This window comes from Falco cherrug, chromosome 5 (assembly GCF_023634085.1).
Source record: "Falco cherrug isolate bFalChe1 chromosome 5, bFalChe1.pri, whole genome shotgun sequence".
NCBI classification, from domain to species: Eukaryota; Metazoa; Chordata; class Aves; order Falconiformes; family Falconidae; genus Falco; species Falco cherrug.
In genome coordinates, this window is record NC_073701.1 from 51914146 (window position 1) to 51930807 (window position 16662).

The window sequence follows — 16662 nt, forward strand, 5'->3', positions numbered from 1 at the left end:
CCACCTCAACATTCTCTGCCTACCCCCATCCTTTTCAGGGATCTTTCCTGCTTAGGCAGGAAACAAATGTTGAGTGGGCTGAGAGCAATCAAACCAGTCTGCTTAAATGCAAAAAAGGAGATGATTTAGGCCAACTCTTCCCTTGTAAAGAGAAGGAATAGAGGCTGCAGAACCATTCTGAACTTAAGGCATGTGAGAACACCTTTATTAAGAAGTACAAGATGGAGCTCATCGTAGGTGATCCTAGTGCTTTGGAAGAAGAGCTGCGTGAATTTTTTGATCATTTCCTGGTAGGACAGGTGATTCCAGTGTGAAGATTTTTCTGAGACATGGAAACATTGTATTTCACCAGAATCACAGAGGATAACTTTTCAGAACAAGGTGCACTTCTGGGTTTTTTTATTGGTGGTTTTACCCTACCATGTTGTAAAGGGTTTTGTAATTAATAAGCTTCATCATTCCAGTTGAGGAATGGAAAGTACAATTTACCACCTTCAAAGTCTCATCAAGGACTCTTTCTTCTGGCGGTGTTTTTTGGTTTTTTTTTTCCTTCTTTCTGAAGAGGTCCTAAGTGTCCTGAGTCTGCTTGAGGTTTCTTGAAGTCCTCTGTCTGAGTCAAAGATGCAGAATTCATATTCACTGTTGGGTCTGACATAGCATCTCTCAAAGAACCCGCATTTTTTAAATGTTTGGACCACTTGATTTTATGCCTGATAATTTGATTGAGACTTTGTCATAGGCCAGGCTGGCTGTAGTTTTAAAATTCCTTAATGTGACTGTACATGCAGTACACAAGGGTGTTGCTTCAAGCTGTTTGTCATTCCCTGAACAGAATAGTAACTTTTCTGAGGGAAATAGTTGACTCTTCTATGTATGGTGCATTCTAGAAGATAGCTTGCTGGAATCAAACGGAAAATTGTTCTACCAATTCTAAATCATTGGAGACAGATGGCCTCTTCCCTTTGCTAGGAATTCAACTCAGCTATCTATGGTAAAGCTTTCAGGTGTTTTGGAGTTCGGTATAGTGATATACGCATATCAGGCTTCCACCTGAACATTTATTGTTGCAACATGCTTGTCAACAGCTAAAGTCCTTGAGATCCTGACCCTTCTATAGTTAGCAACCTATCTCTAAAATAGATACATTAAATGCCATATATAATAGTTTGCTTTAGCTGCTTGGATTTCTGAGCACGTTACTTACTGATAAGCTGTTTTAAGTTAGTGACTTCTTGAATGGAGGATATAGGATAATATTTCTGAGGGTTTTGGTGATACTATCTTTGGGATAATATTTCTGAGTTATTTGGTCATATCACTGGAGCTTTTGCAGAGTGTTTGAAATCTTAAAATCTGCAGAGTGCTCACAGGAAGCCTGGTTTTCTACTGCAGTAGGCATTTCACAGTTGCTGAAGCACCCATGACACATGCTGGCTTTGGGAATGCAACCCTGCAGTTTTGAGCAAGGAAAAGACTTGGGGACACTTCCACAGGTAAAGCAGTGTTCTTGGTGAGGATTATCACCCACAGTGCTTCTGTATGTAGAAATAAACACTCAGGAGAGAGGGAGAGAAAAACAGTTTTTATTTTTGAATTTATATTGTCTGCATATTCATGTCTGTCCCGCAGATTTTCTTTCCTAGAGATTTAAGAGCCTTTCCATATCGGTAGGGCTCAGAGGAACTGAGGGTGTGTGGGATGAACATTATTTTGGTGTGTTTCATGTAGGTAACAGGGCTTGTGTATATGGTCTAAGTAATCCTGTGGTAAAAATTCTCTAGCTGGAGAGGTTTAGCATCTTATGCTCACAGCATGACTGTATATTGAAACAATTTGAAGAATAACAGTTATATGTAAGTCAACTTTATTTGGCACCTTGGTGTGTATCTCAACTTACAGGAAGGAGCCATGTTCTGTTCTTTTCTGAAAAAGATAATCTCATCTGAGTTGACAGCATTCAACAGACTGCCTCTTTAGGAAGGGAAGACCTTCTCAGTTGTTCAAGTGTGTATCTGTTCATTCATCAAGTTTTAGGTGACAAGTACAGTTTTCCAACAATGTATTCCTGTCTTCATCTTTAGCCATAGTACTTTGAGGCTTTATCTTCAGCAGTGTCTGTAGTGTCTTCATCTGCAGAATTCTAAAATCTTCATTTTCCATCCCTTTGAGAATATGTCCAGGGTGATTTGGCTTCCAGATAGAAAAATTTACTCCTTTGTGACTTTATGTTGTCAGAGTTTTTAAATGTTTGATTTTGGACTATACACATAATACTTAAGTTGCAAAAGGTGGATTATTGGAGTATTCAGCTAGCAAAATGTGATGATGCTGTTTTAACATTTGACTTGTGACAGTAGTTTTAACATTGTATTGTGGTTGACTTTGGCCTCTTCCAAAAAGATACAGGTTGAAGTTGAAGACTTTTAAGTATCTGTTCAATATTCACTTTAAAAAAAATCTTTAACTGATTAAACAACTAATCTTTAAAAGCTTCTGAGGTTTTTCTTTTAAGTAGCAGTGAAATGTGAAGGCTTACTGTGTTCATTGCTTTTCCAAAAGGAAACATCCTAAAGGAAGGACTGGTATATTTCCAGAGTATACTATTTTGTGCTTTTATAAACAATGAGTGAAGCCTTTTCCTTAAATAGCCTCCTTCTCTAAAAGTAAGGGTATCTCAAAATTAAGTACATTCTGCAGATTTTACCTGCGTGCCTTCATCTTCTGTGGTGCTTGCTAATAGCCTCAGTATTAATTAGAAAACCGGTAAGGTTAGACTTATATCGGGCTGTTCTTCTCTTTGCTAAAATGAGGTAGTAATCTCTTCTGTGCAAGTAATCCTCTTTACTAAACAGCACTTGAATGTCATTTAGCATCTTTGCAGTGGAAAATAACTTTTTTTCATTCCAATTTACAAAATCTGTAGTATTGTATTTTTCAAGAAAATAGCACTGTCAAGCTTGGTATGAACGCTGTAATTTAGTAATTACATTTGCATAGCAAGATTTCTCCTGCTGTTCAGCTGGTTGTGCTTCCCATCCTTCCCTTTTTATCCAAATTTATTTGTGGTTTTATTCTGTGAGCATAGCCAAAAGAGGAGCTGTATTTCATTAGTGAGCCACAGGAGTGTTTATATTTTCATTATAAAACTAGACATTAGAATGTATATATCATGTATTTTTGTATTAATATACATCACAGTGTGTGTCTTTATTAGCTTGTAAACCTTAATCTCTTGCTAGTCCTGTTGAAATTCAAGAACTAACTGGCATAATAACCATTTACAGATCAGACCATGTATTTGTAAAGTAATTTGAATTCCAGACTGCTGAAGCATTCTGTTTTGCTTATATTTAGAAAGGTTTTTGGTGATGGTGGTTGCTGCTTCTCTCTTTCCCTTGATCTATGATGATGTGGAAAACATAACAGAAGCTTTAAAAAGTCTCCCAAGATAGAAATCTGACTGTTGTACTTCTGGCCAGGAGTCTTAAGATCTACTGAAACTGAGAGGAGTCACCATCTTCTGCTTTAGGAGTTTACTGTTTGTAGGAGGTGAAGGAGGATGAACTGCACTTTTTCCCCACTTACAACTGCAGCATTTCTAATTAATTGTGGAAAACTGTCCATATAGCTTCAGTATGTGCTTCAGCAAAGTACTTCGTGGTAGCGATGGTTGATCATGAATGTGTACTTACGGGCTTGAAGGAAGGAGTATCTTAAAGTACTGAACATCTTGCGTATCATCAAATGAGTGAAAAATGTGGTTACTATTAGATGTATCAAGGTACTAGGAAATTTTTAAAGAATAATCTTTTTCATTTCAATATCTAAAGAAATATAATGCCCTGGAAATTCAGTGTATTTTTAATTATTTTTTCAGTTTTGGAAGGATATTGTTGAGGATATTGAAGTTCGTGATCTAATTTCTGACAGAAGCAAATCTCAAGGTGAGACATCTTGACTAATCTTAATACTTGCATGTTGGTAAATATAGCAAAAGATGGACTAAAATGTATTTGTTTACTTTGTAGATATTCCATCAGAAGAGTGGATTTGGGAATCCTTGTTTCATCCACCTCGCAAATTGGGCATTAATGATATTGAAGGGCAGCGGGTACTTCAGATCGCAGTGATTTTACGTAATCTTTCTTTTGAAGAGGGAAATGTTAAACTTTTGGCAGCTAATCGTACTTGTCTTCGGTTCCTGCTACTCTCTGCTCATAGTCACTTTATTTCTCTACGGCAGTTGGGGCTTGACACGCTGGGAAATATTGCAGCAGAGGTAATGTGCTTCTAAACAGAATAATTAAAATATAATTTGATAAAAGCATTACTTCAGTGTTAATTAAATTAATTACTTTTTTCCTTGATCATTGGATGAAGCAGGAAATGAATTATTCTATGAATTTGTAAATAGCAATTTGAAAACAAGTATTTAGAGCCAAAACAAAAATACAGAGTGTATGTTTCGGTTTGAAATGGAATCGCATGAAGAAGACTGATTGTATAGGGAGATGCGAAATATTTGTCATGTATAATTTTCAGTTTAGTTTCCTAGAGAGAAGAAAGGAATTTAGCTAAATTCTGCGGACTGTACACTAGCTTCTTCACTTCATAATTATAACCTTTAGTCATAACTTCAAAATAATACATTTTGAGAAAGGGGGTGGTAGAGGGTTTTATGCAGTTTGTAGTGGGCACCAGTAAGCTAGTCATGTGCCACTGGGTATACTGCCTGAATCATGTGAGGCATCATTTTCAAAGAGGCTTGAATGTAATAAAATACATTATTTCAATGTGTCATATAATTGTGCCGATAAATTATATGAATTTTATAGGTAGATATGTTCAGATATTGTTTAAATTTTAAAATACAGCAGATAAATTTAAGTAAAATGGGTAGTATCAGAGAGTGAGGCTTGCAGTGTTGGCTCACTGCTGAACTTTCTAAAAAAGATGGCATTTTCATTTACCATGTATCCAGCTTCTCTTGAATAAGAGAGCATGTTACATATTACAATGTCTGAGAGCTCTGACTGAGCAGCAGAAGTGGATAGAAACAGAATGAATGTTTGTGATTGTGTTTTGGAAGGAATGTTTGTCATTATTCAAGTTCTGTTTGTTGGATATTAAAATATATTTGTGTATACTGTGAACTGCCTGGGAGTAAAGTTATTTTCCTTATTCTGAGCACTGGAAAGTGTAAATTAGACTGCTACTTAGAGCAGGGGAGGAGGAGGGAACTCAAAATGTGAGCTATAATACAAAGATCACAGGGTTGTGTTTTTTGTGAACACAAATGTCATTTATATGTGCTGCATTTAAACACTTTTTGACCTTATATTTTTATATGTAAATTTAAGGTTTTGAGCCATTAGCACAATATGGATAGTGTTAGTAATTTTTTTCCCCCCCCCTTTCTTGTCAGCTTCTTTTGGATCCTGTTGATTTCAAAACTACTCATCTAATGTTTCACACTGTTACAAAATGCCTCATGTCAAGGGATAGATTTTTAAAAATGAGAGGTAAGATCTCTAGCTATTCTTATTGTTGTATTAGAATTGCAATTATTGCTGTTTAAAACTATTTTGTATTTGTTCTTTAGGCATGGAAATCTTGGCAAATCTTTGTAAGGCTGAAGATAATGGTGTCTTAATTTGTGAATATGTGGATCAAGAATCCTATAAAGAGATCATATGTCATCTCACACTACCGGATGTGCTGCTTGTAATCTCAGCACTTGAGGTGCTATACATGCTCACAGAAATGGGAGAAGTGGCCTGCTCAAAGATTGCTAAAGTAGAGAAGAGCATAGGTAAGTGAGAAACAAAATATATGGCTCTTACTTATGTAGGGAAAAAAAAGGCTTAAGAGTATACCATGTTCAGTGGTTAAAAACATGGCTTGCTTGTGTGTGTGTGCAGCTTTGGGTTGGATATTGGAATAGGAAGTTTTTACTAAGATTTATTCATGTCCTCAAGAAATTGATGATGCTGATAACTAGGAAAGCTAAAACTTCTGAAGTCTCTCTCTTTTTTTTTTTTTTTTTTAATGCCATGATGATCTCAAAGGTCTTTTCCAACCTAAATGATTCTGTGGTTCTAAAAAGTGTGTTTAAAAAGAAAAGAAATCTACAGAAGTATGCAGAGGCTTGGTTTTTTTCAGCACATGGCAATTTTAAAGCAAATCAATATGTCCCAGCAGCATTCATTTGTCTTGTCCTAACATCATTGTTGGTTTTCCATTTAATACTTCAGATACATTAGTATGTCTGGTTTCTATGGACATCCAGATGTTTGGACCTGATGCGCTTACTGCTGTAAAACTCATAGAACATCAGTGTGTTAGCCAGCAAGGAGTACTTGATGTCAGACCACCAGTAATGGATCATGGTTCTTCACAGGCCCATGCAACAGGTGTCCCAGGTTAGTATCACTGCAAGAGAACATATTCTTCTACAAAATTTCCTATATGGCATATGTGATTTTTCACCTACTGTAAGTATCTGATTAATTCATGTAAATATAGCAGTATGCATAACAGACAGCATCTTTTTCATTGTTCACAAGGCAAATATAAAGCTATGTTAGTCAAAACTGTTGTGAAACAAGCTTTAAAAGAATTAATATTTTCCAGTAGCTAATCTGAAAATTTACTGCAAGTTATTTTCACTCCTTATTTTAACTTGTTCAGTGGAAAGAAAGAGTATCCATTCTAGATTGTTCCCACAATTTACAGGTGGGATTTAGAGGTCTATCTTATATTGTATCTTACATAGAATATTATTGAGCAATAACAATAGTATTTGATAGAATTGCAGAGATGAAATAGACACACAGAATCATGCCTCTGTTGAAGCTGCTAAACAGCTTATTGTGATGTGAACCAAATTTTAACTGTTCTTTAAGCTTGAAAAGTGTTTTCTTGACTGTAAATTCAATTTTAATTATGATTAATTTTTGCAGGTTTATTTTGGGATTAAATACTGGCACTTTGGAAGTTGATGTCACAGCTATTAGTGATTGGGGGAACAGCATATGTACCTCATTCTGTCTTTTCTAGTAAAAGCATGTAGCAGTGTACCACAAGGGCATACAAGATGGGACATAGCTGTTCTGGGGAAAAAATGGAGAAAGAACCATTATGACAGACACTGGCTTGCATGTCTTAAGTGTACTGTTCCTGGAATGGATGCAGATATCATAGTGAAAGTGACTGGAAAAGAATGTGACTAGGGGGATGAACAAGAATGAATAGAAGGAACTGATATGACATTGGAACTAATTCTTTACGTTATATTTTCTTCCACTTGGGAACTGGACAAATAATTTCTGTGTGTTTGTGCCTGTTCTGGTGAAGTATTGTGCCACTCTTAAATCATGCTTAGTAAAGTACCGAGATCATGGATCATGATCATTTTTCTGGAAGGTGTCATTCACTAAGTGCTATGTCATGATTGCACTTTAGTGGTGGTTCTGTCCTTAACATACCCTGCTTCACTTTGGTAAATTGTGGTGCAAATTTGTAGTCTGCTTAGTGTGCTTTTGTGACTTGCCTTAGCTGGACACATACTTGCTTACAAATACAGGAGAAATTGTACCAGTGAAAGTCATGGAGTTGTTGAAGTGCTTCATTCAGGAGAACAAAAATCGTTTCAGCAAGTGTTGTTTTTTCCCCCCCTCTCCCCTCATTCTCCACAGCCTCTAGGACAGCACCACATGTTGCTCCGCCACCGGGAATAGTAGAAATAGACAGTGAGAAATTTGCATGTCAGTGGTAAGTGTATAGTTCTATTCTAATACTTTAATGGAGAAGAAAAACAAAGATGGTGTATTTGTGTGTCACAGAATTTTCTAGCTTACTTCTATTTACTGTTAGACTAGTTTTTCTGAAAAGACTAAAGCAAAACCATTCTGTCATTGCTTTAAAGAAATAGGAAAGAAAAACCACAACCAGCTTATTCACTTTTTTACAGTTGATATTTGAAATTAGTTGGTTTCTCTCTTAGAATAGAATTTAATTTTTTTTTTAACTCTGATCTTGATTTTATTTTTTTAAATTATCAGACAGCATTATCTGTTTCATGAGTGTTTTCATCTCATAATGTGTTGATATATTACTGCACCAATATAAAAGTAATTATCGCTTTATGAAGCTAGGCCCTGCAAAACTCTCATGTGATCATTGTGAACTTCGAGCAGATAAAGGAATGTCAAAGCCTTTTCCATCTAAATTCTCTTGCTTTCAACTAATATTGTTGTTGTCAGATATCTAGAGAAAAAACTATTGCATCTGTGGTTCTTGTGGACTTAGGGTGATCTTTCTGAATTGTTTGACTTATGTAAATCTACTCACTTTCCAAATATTTGTATTAATCGGGTCTCGAATGGACCCTTTCACCTCTGCTGCTTCCCAACTCGTATGTTTGTCTGCTGTCTTATTGATCAGACAAGGGTCTTCAAGATAAAGCGGGTAAAATTTGTCAAAGCTTAGCGCTTTAGGTCGTGATTTAGTGTTACTTCCAGCAAAGCTTTGATTGCAAGCAGGAAATGTTGCAGATTCTTGTTGGTCAACTTGTTCACATGCTTCTGTTCACACACTGCAAAGTGTGATTAACGTACACTGCTGAAAGACTGAGGAAATTCACATTTAGACATCTAACAGATACCTGGAGTTGGAATCACTGCAGTTCAGTGTAGCGATTTGCAAGTTGGTCTCTAGCCAAAGCTAGTTTTTTAGGCTGTCGTCTTAATTTAATGGAGATTCCCCCAACAGTAAAATGAACTACCTTCACCTGCCTCATTTCCAATGAGATTATGAATTACCGTCTGGTGCCGCCTTCTTTTTTTTGACTATAGAGAGCACCAGACATCTAGCTTTCAGTAGTAAAATTTGTAGGCGAGGTGAAATGTGCATTCTGTATAAAATGTAAAATAGGAGTTTTGGCTGTTGAAATAAGTATGAGTAGTACTATGCTGCAACTGTGTGGTATCACAAATGGCAGAAAACACTGAAGCAAATATAGAGCGTATATGAGGAAGATTTCAAATGCCTGCTTTGTTTGTGATTCTGCATACTACTTCAGCTGTCAGTGTTGAATACTGTTATTTTGTACTTGATTTTCTTCTGGTTAGTCTTAGATGGATATGAACTAGTGAGAAATAAAAGCTAATATCTAGTCCTGAAAATCCTCTTTAAATACTTATTGTGCTGCCAAAAAGAAAGAGGAGGGACAACACAAACTGAGAGCAGAGGAGTAAGCCCCTTCCAAGCATTTTCATCAATGCTAATACGGAGTGCCTTACATTCATGTGCATTTTCATGTATGTTTTAGTCATTGCTTCCTACTGAGAGAAATGGGAAAATGAGTAAATCACAGCAGTAGAATTTAGAAAAAGTTACTATCTCTTGGAAGCAGCAGAAAGACAAGGTATTTAATTTGACCTTCCTGGATATATTATTAGCCAGCTTGGCCTGAGTAGAAGTCCTTGTAAGTGTGTGTGACCACTAGTCACAGTGTGTGACGCTAGTCACAGATCCTATTTCACCATTTCAAGTCCTCAGTATCTTCAGTTTGCTGGTACAGTGTGTCAGTGTGTCAGCCTAATATGACATACCCAACTGGACAGTCATTTGTCTGATATGCTGAATTTAATTAATACCTAGACTTGCTGTTATGCAGCATGATCTCAGTTTTTGTAATAATAAAATGGTAACTCAGCTGCAGGAGAGATGGCATTATATTTACTCTTTACTGATCATGAGAGAACACAATTTGAAGAATGTAATGATTTGATTTTTCTCCTTTGACACATCTAGTTATATTGGGAGTGTAGGACTCTACAAAGGAGAATACAGTGTATTTATCCAAAATGTTAGCACCATATAGTAAATGCCGGCAATTTAGAATATATTTCTATTCTGTCTGAGCCTATATGCTGGTACTGGTATTTCAGCATTGTGTCAGTTATTACTTAGCTCCATTTGCTGCTGGGGATGAACTGCTCCCATGTCTCTGGGTTGGAATAATGGATCTGAAAGAAAAATTAAACTAACAGAAAACATTTCTTTCTCTCACAGCTTCCTGGTTGAGGGTTGGATGGTCTGTGTGTTTGTGGAGAGTCTGTAGGAGATACAAATACTGCCTTTCCCTGGAAATTGAATGTTAGGCAGAACAGGTTGTTCAAGGATTTTATTGATGTCTGTGTAGTGTGGGACTCTAGGAATGAGAGTGTGTTTGTGTGCCTACTCTCTTAGAATCCCAGTTCCTTTTCCTGCCTTCCCACCTCTGTAAGAATAGCAGGGTTGAGATTGCTATTCTATTTCTGGGTTTACTTTTATTTTAAAGTAAGACTGCATTAGCAGATCAGTTAACAAAATCTTGGTTTTGGTACAAATGTTGACTTCTGAGATTTCTGATGAAGAATTAGCCGGCATTCAGTCACCTTTTGCTAAAGTAGAATCATTAAGAAGTAAGATTAGAGCTGTGGGGAGGAGACATCACAAAATCCTTTTTTGGTTTTGTTTCTGAATATACAATAAAGAAGGCATCTGTAGAGACTGTTTTGCATGTTAGATATGTAAATAAGATCTTGCATGTAAAACTGACTGCATGTGTTAGGGTTCCTATGTGTTGAATCATAAGCAGTGAGAAGGCAAAAGTATGGAACAGACAATGTACTAAAATGCTATTTCCATGCTGTTATCCAGTCTCAAAAGTTTCTGTGATACAGACAGAAGTGTTTTAATATCCCTTTTAAAAGTACTCTTTCTATATTTTGCTTCATAGTTTATTTTTTCATCCTCAGGTTGAATGCACATTTTGAAGTGAATCTTGATTGCTCAGTCTCTCGAGCAGAAATGTACTCTGAATACCTCTCTACCTGTAGTAAATTAGCTCGAGGTGGAATCCTAACATCAACTGGATTTTATAAATGTCTGCGGTAAGAGAAAAATTTGTGCAACAATAAAGAAGCAATTGTATGTGCTCAATACTAACCTGTAGCTTTAGATTTCTTTGAGAAAAGATCTGCTGAGTTGAGTTTGAAAGACATCCAGTTTTTGAATTTTAATTGAAACAAATGTTTAGTTGGGTTTTTTTTAATAAAATATTTGAATAAAATAGAATTTTATTCAGTTCTGTTTCAGGATCTTTGATAGGGTCCCTTCTCGGCTTATAGTACTTCTCATTCTTTCCAATGTGGTTTTTGGAGGTATTGCAGTTTCCACTTGGCTTGTATAAGTTCTTGGCCAACCATCTGGTGGAGCCGCTAGTCCACAATGATTAATATTCGGATGCTATTGGAGAATCCTACTATATTGCAAAGATGCAGGCATTAGTGCAGTTACTCTGCACACAAGAGCAGCTACTTAAAAACATTGTAAGAGGGTTGAGTTACTGTGTTTATTAACATAGATTTATGTTGTGTTTGGTAGAACTGTGTTTCCAAATCATACAGTGAAGAGAGTAGAAGATCCAAGTAACAATGGTCAAGCACATATACACGTGGTAGGAGTGAAAAGGAGAGCTATACCACTTCCCATTCAGATGTACTATCAGCAGCAACCAACTTCGTCTACCCCAGTTGTCCGGGTTGATTCAATTCCTGATGTGTCTTCGTCTCCTTCGCCAGCAGGTTCTTTAATTAATTAAATATCAAGTATTCTGCATTGATTCCGAAATGACAATAAAAGACACAAGTTTTTGAAAATAGTTTGAAAGTGTTGAAAGTTGGGGCCACATGTTTTGGTTGATTTTTTTCAATAATGTTAGGAATAGTATTACAGTATGTACTTGCAACGCCATTCTAATATTTGACATGTAAACTTGTCAGTGAGCAGACGAGCCATTGTTGCAGCATCATTAATTCAGATGCAGTATAGCTGAGAAGATGAACTGCTTCAAATAGAATTACAAACTGGATTTAAAAAAAAAATATGTTCATGTGTTTTGAAATAATTTTTACTTCCAAACTTTTACTGTGTTTATTTCAACAGGAATCCCTCATGGGCTACCAAGCGTAGGAAATCACTATCAGAGGACCCCTATTAACCAGTCTTCAACTTTGACAGCAACACAGATGTCTTTTCCAATTCAAGGTGTTCATACTGTGGCACAGACTGTTTCTAGAATTCCACAAAATCCTTCTATTCATACACAGCAGCAACAAAATGCTCCAGTGACTGTTATACAGAATAAAGGTCCGATACCCTGTGAAGTAGTGAAGGCCACAGTAATACAGAGCTCTGTTCCCCAGTCTGCAGTTCCTGTTACTATTGCTGTAGGAGGAGCACAAGCTTCTAACCAAAATCACAGCACTACAGGACAACAGCCGTCTGTTACTGTTGTTAGTTCTCAGACATTGCTTCACCACCAACCTGTAATTCAACAGCAGTCTCCACTGCACGCAGTGGTACCAGGACAGATACCTTCAGGCACTCCTGTTACGGTCATTCAGCAAGCTGTACCTCAGGGTCATATATTTGGCAGAGTACAAAACATACCAGCATGCAGTTCAGCAGTTTCACAGGGTCAGCAGCTTATCAGCACATCATCACAACCTGGACAGACATCATCTCAGCAATCCTCTGCTGGTAACCAGCAACAAGATACAGTCATCATAGCACCACAGCAGTACGTCACAACCTCTGCATCTAACATTGTTTCTGCCACCACAGTTCAAAATTTCCAAGTAGCAGCTGGGCAGGTGGTTACAATTGCAGGTGTCCAAAACCCACCGACATCTAGGGTAGGGTTTCAGAATATTGCACCAAAGCCTCTTCCGTCTCAGCAAGTTCCACCTGCTGTGGTACAGCAGCCGATGCAGCCACAGCAGCAGCCTCCACCACCATCCCAGCAAAGCGTAGTGATCGTAAGCCAGCCAGCTCAGCAAGGTCAAACGTATGCACCAGCCATTCATCAAATAGTGCTTGCTAATCCAGCTTCTCTTCCCACTGGTCAAACTGTCCAGCTGACTGGACAGCCAAGCATTACTCCATCTTCTTCACCATCCCCAGGTCCGGTTACAAATAATCAAGTCCCTACAGTTATGTCATCTTCATCTACAACTCCTCAGTCAGGACCCCCTCCTACTGTCAGCCAGATGCTTTCTGTAAAGAGGCAGCAGCAGCAGCAGCAACATTCACCAGCATCATCGCAGCAGCAGGTACAGGTACAACAACCGATACAAATGCAAGTTCAGTCACCACAAGCTAATACAGGAGTTGGCCAGCCTAACTCTGGTGAATCTAGTCTGATAAAACAACTGCTTCTTCCAAAAAGAGGCCCTTCAACTCCAGGGGGGAAGCTTATACTCCCAGCTCCACAGATTCCTCCACCTAACAATGCAAGAGCTCCTAGCCCTCAGGTGGTTTACCAGATGGCCAATAACCAGGCACCAGGTTTTGGAGTTCAGGGACAGTCTCCAGCTCAGCAGCTGCTAGTTGGACAGCAAAATGTTCAGCTGGTCCCGGGTGCAATCCAGTCCCAAGGGGCAGTACAAACAGTACCCATTTCTAACCTACAGATATTGCCAGGCCAGTTGATCTCAAACAGCCCAGCAACTATTTTCCAAGGAACTACTGGCAACCAGGTTACGATAACAGTTGTGCCAAATACGAGTTTTGCTACTGCAACTGTGAGTCAGGGAAATGCAACTCAAATCATTGCTCCAGCAGGAATTGCAGTGAGTGGAGCACAGACAGGAGTTGGGCTACAGGTGCAAACACTTCCAGCTACTCAAGCACCTTCGGCTGGACAATCACCGTGTACTGCTGCTCCCCCATTTAAAGGTGATAAAATAATTTGCCAAAAGGAGGAAGAAGCAAAGGAAGCAACAGGTTTACACATTCATGAACGTAAAATTGAAGTTATGGAGAATCCTTCCTGCCGAAGAGGAGCTGCAAACACCAGCAATGGGGATGCAAAAGAAAATGAAATGCAGGTGGGAAGTCTTTTAAATGGGAGAAAGTATAGTGACTCCAGTCTACCTCCTTCTAACTCAGGGAAAACTCAGAATGAGGCCAATCAGTGCTCACAAGTCAGTAATGGGCCATCATTAGAAATGGGTGAGAACGGAGCTCCTGGAAAGCAGAACTTTGAACAAATGGACACACAGGAAATTAAAAGTGATTTGAAGAAGCCCCTAGTTAATGGAATCTGTGATTTTGATAAAGGAGATGGTTCTCATTTGAGCAAAAACATTCCAAATCACAAAACTTCCAATCATGTAGGAAACGGTGAGATATCTTCAGTGGAACAACAAGGGAATTTGGATGCCACGCAGCAAGATACTGCCAAAGGTGATCAAGGGGAAAGAATTTCTAATGGGCCTGTATTAACTTTGAGTAGTTCACCTGTTGTAAGCGGTACACAGGAGGCTGCAAAACTGTTAACCCAGCAACTTAGTGGTACCAACACTGATTTACCTAATGGACCTCTAGCTTCAAGTTTGAATTCAGATGTGCCTCAGCAACGCCCAAGTGTAGTTGTCTCACCACAATCTACAGCCTCTGTTATACAGGGGCATCAAATCATAGCAGTTCCACACTCAGGACCTAGAGTGTCCCAGTCTACCCTGTCATCCGAAGTTCGGTCTACTAATGGCACAGCAGAATGCAAAACTGTAAAGAGGCCAGCAGAGGATAATGACAGGGAAACTGTTCCAGGAATTCCAAATAAAGTAGGAGTTAGAATTGTTACAATCAGTGACCCCAACAATGCTGGTTGCAGTGCAACTATGGTTGCTGTGCCAGCTGGAGCGGATCCAAGCACTGTAGCGAAAGTAGCAATAGAAAGTGCTGTTCAACAAAAGCAGCAGCATCCAACCACATATATACAAAGCATGGTCACACAGGTATGTTGCAGTGTTCTTTTTACGTTTATTCTAACTATGATTCTGACTAATACTGTGAAATAACACGGGTGGAAATGTGAATTCAGTTGATACCTCTTGCGTAGTATTTAAAATACTCAGAAAATTATGGTTTCTGTTCTTTCACAGACTAAAGTTCTAATAGTTTGCATACTTTTTCAGTGCCAGTGACAGCAGTGGAATTTAAAATAGTTTGTAGCTTGATAATATGCAGTAAGGAATGAACTTCTGCTCACTGATTTCTTCCTTAAAGGATTAAGCATTCTGAAAACAGCAATGGTTTGTTGTATGGTCTTGTAAAAATGTCAGTATTGTTCTGCATTTTATTCTTGGTCATCATTGCTTATGGAGGGGTGAAGATGTTTTTTGCAAGTTAATCACCACAGCTGCGTCTGGCTTGCTGAAATGAGTTGTCATTCTTGCATTTGAAGGTGGTCTTCAAAGCCTTGCTTCAGGGGTTCACTACAGTCAGGAGAAAGTATTGTTTTGTAAATTTGTTGAAATGTTTATGTTTGTTTATTACAAAATATTTTTAATGTTTATTGATAAAAAAGCATTGTTTGTTTGGGGTTTTTTCCTACGTGACAGACCTTGGAGAGTGCTTTTTTTTTTCCTGTATCAACTTCTTTTTTCACTATTTGAAAGTTCTTACTCCCTAACACTTCAATAGAAATGAGGTATAGCCATCATTTGTATGAGTATTAATTAGTACGAATAATCGTATTTGAGATTAGTCCAGTCTCTAGAATTTATTTTAGTTTTGTACAGGGACAGAAAATCCCTTTCAAAACACCCACATTCTTAACCTGAATAGGAGCAAAAAGAATCGAGTGGTATGTCTGGCAGTCACAGAGTTCTGACTGACCAGAGAGAAGAAATGAAGTCTTGAGTGTATGTTAGTGCATTTTGACCTTGAGGTAAGACAGGTCTTTTATTTCTTATCTTCCTTCTTTGTTTGGTTAGTTGTGGTTTTGTTTGGTTTTTGAGGAGGTGGCAGGTATAGACCTTAGGGACTTAAACAGAGCTAGAACTCAAAATTCGACAAGTGATGGCTAATGCTACTTTTTTTTCTGTGTCAAGTTAAGTTTCTGTTGAAAGCTCTTTTGACTTTATCTAGTTGTCAGAAATCAGGACTAACAGTGAACAAGTTTTCTTTTTTTTTTTTTTTTTTTTTAAAAAAAACAAAACTGTCACACCACACAGAGTTATGTTCTTAAAATGTCTTTGAACTCACATGTAAGTTTTCCCTTGGGTTTTATCAGAGAGGGATCTGTATTTTTCTGGTATGTTATGTATCATTGTCCTTACTAGAAATTATTTGAACAAAATAAAAATGACTGTTAGCAGCATAGGGACAATGGGCTAAATTGTAGCGTGGCTATATTAGCTATGCCTTGCTTTTTACAGTGAGCGTCTTTAGCTGTTACACAGTTTGAATTTCTGTTATAGCTTTGCTAAGGATTTGGCTGAAATAGAAAATGGTGTGGCTCTGTCTCTGGGATGGAATAAATACTATATGTCGTTATTTATTCCCTGGACATATGGCTGACAAGAATTTTCAGTTGTGTCTCAAAGCCATTAAACTATCAGAGTTTCAGATTTTTTAGAAGAGAGGAGTAATACAGTTAACTTTCATTTGTATTAGATAATGTCATTCATGATAATAGAGGAAAAAAGAGAATTTTCTTTGCTGATAGTTTCTCTTTTATGCTGTCACTAATACCACTATCATTAATAGTTCCTACATTTTCCATTACCTGTACAAACAGAAATATTGCTAGCTGGGTTTGCT

The 16662-nt window shown here is 37.8% G+C and overlaps 1 protein-coding gene across 2 annotated transcripts in view; it reads left to right on the plus strand.

Annotated features, from left to right (window-relative positions):
- Nucleotides 1-16662, plus strand: part of ARID2 (AT-rich interaction domain 2) — a 105730-nt gene that overhangs the window by 68699 nt on the left and 20369 nt on the right. For both annotated transcript variants that reach the window (XM_005444019.4, XM_055712208.1), the window contains 9 exons: nt 3878-3944; nt 4029-4279; nt 5426-5522; nt 5603-5812; nt 6255-6422; nt 7698-7773; nt 10806-10940; nt 11434-11633; nt 11995-14852. In XM_005444019.4, coding sequence (XP_005444076.1) covers nt 3878-3944; nt 4029-4279; nt 5426-5522; nt 5603-5812; nt 6255-6422; nt 7698-7773; nt 10806-10940; nt 11434-11633; nt 11995-14852 — 4062 coding nt within the window. The remainder of the gene's footprint in view (nt 1-3877; nt 3945-4028; nt 4280-5425; nt 5523-5602; nt 5813-6254; nt 6423-7697; nt 7774-10805; nt 10941-11433; nt 11634-11994; nt 14853-16662) is intronic.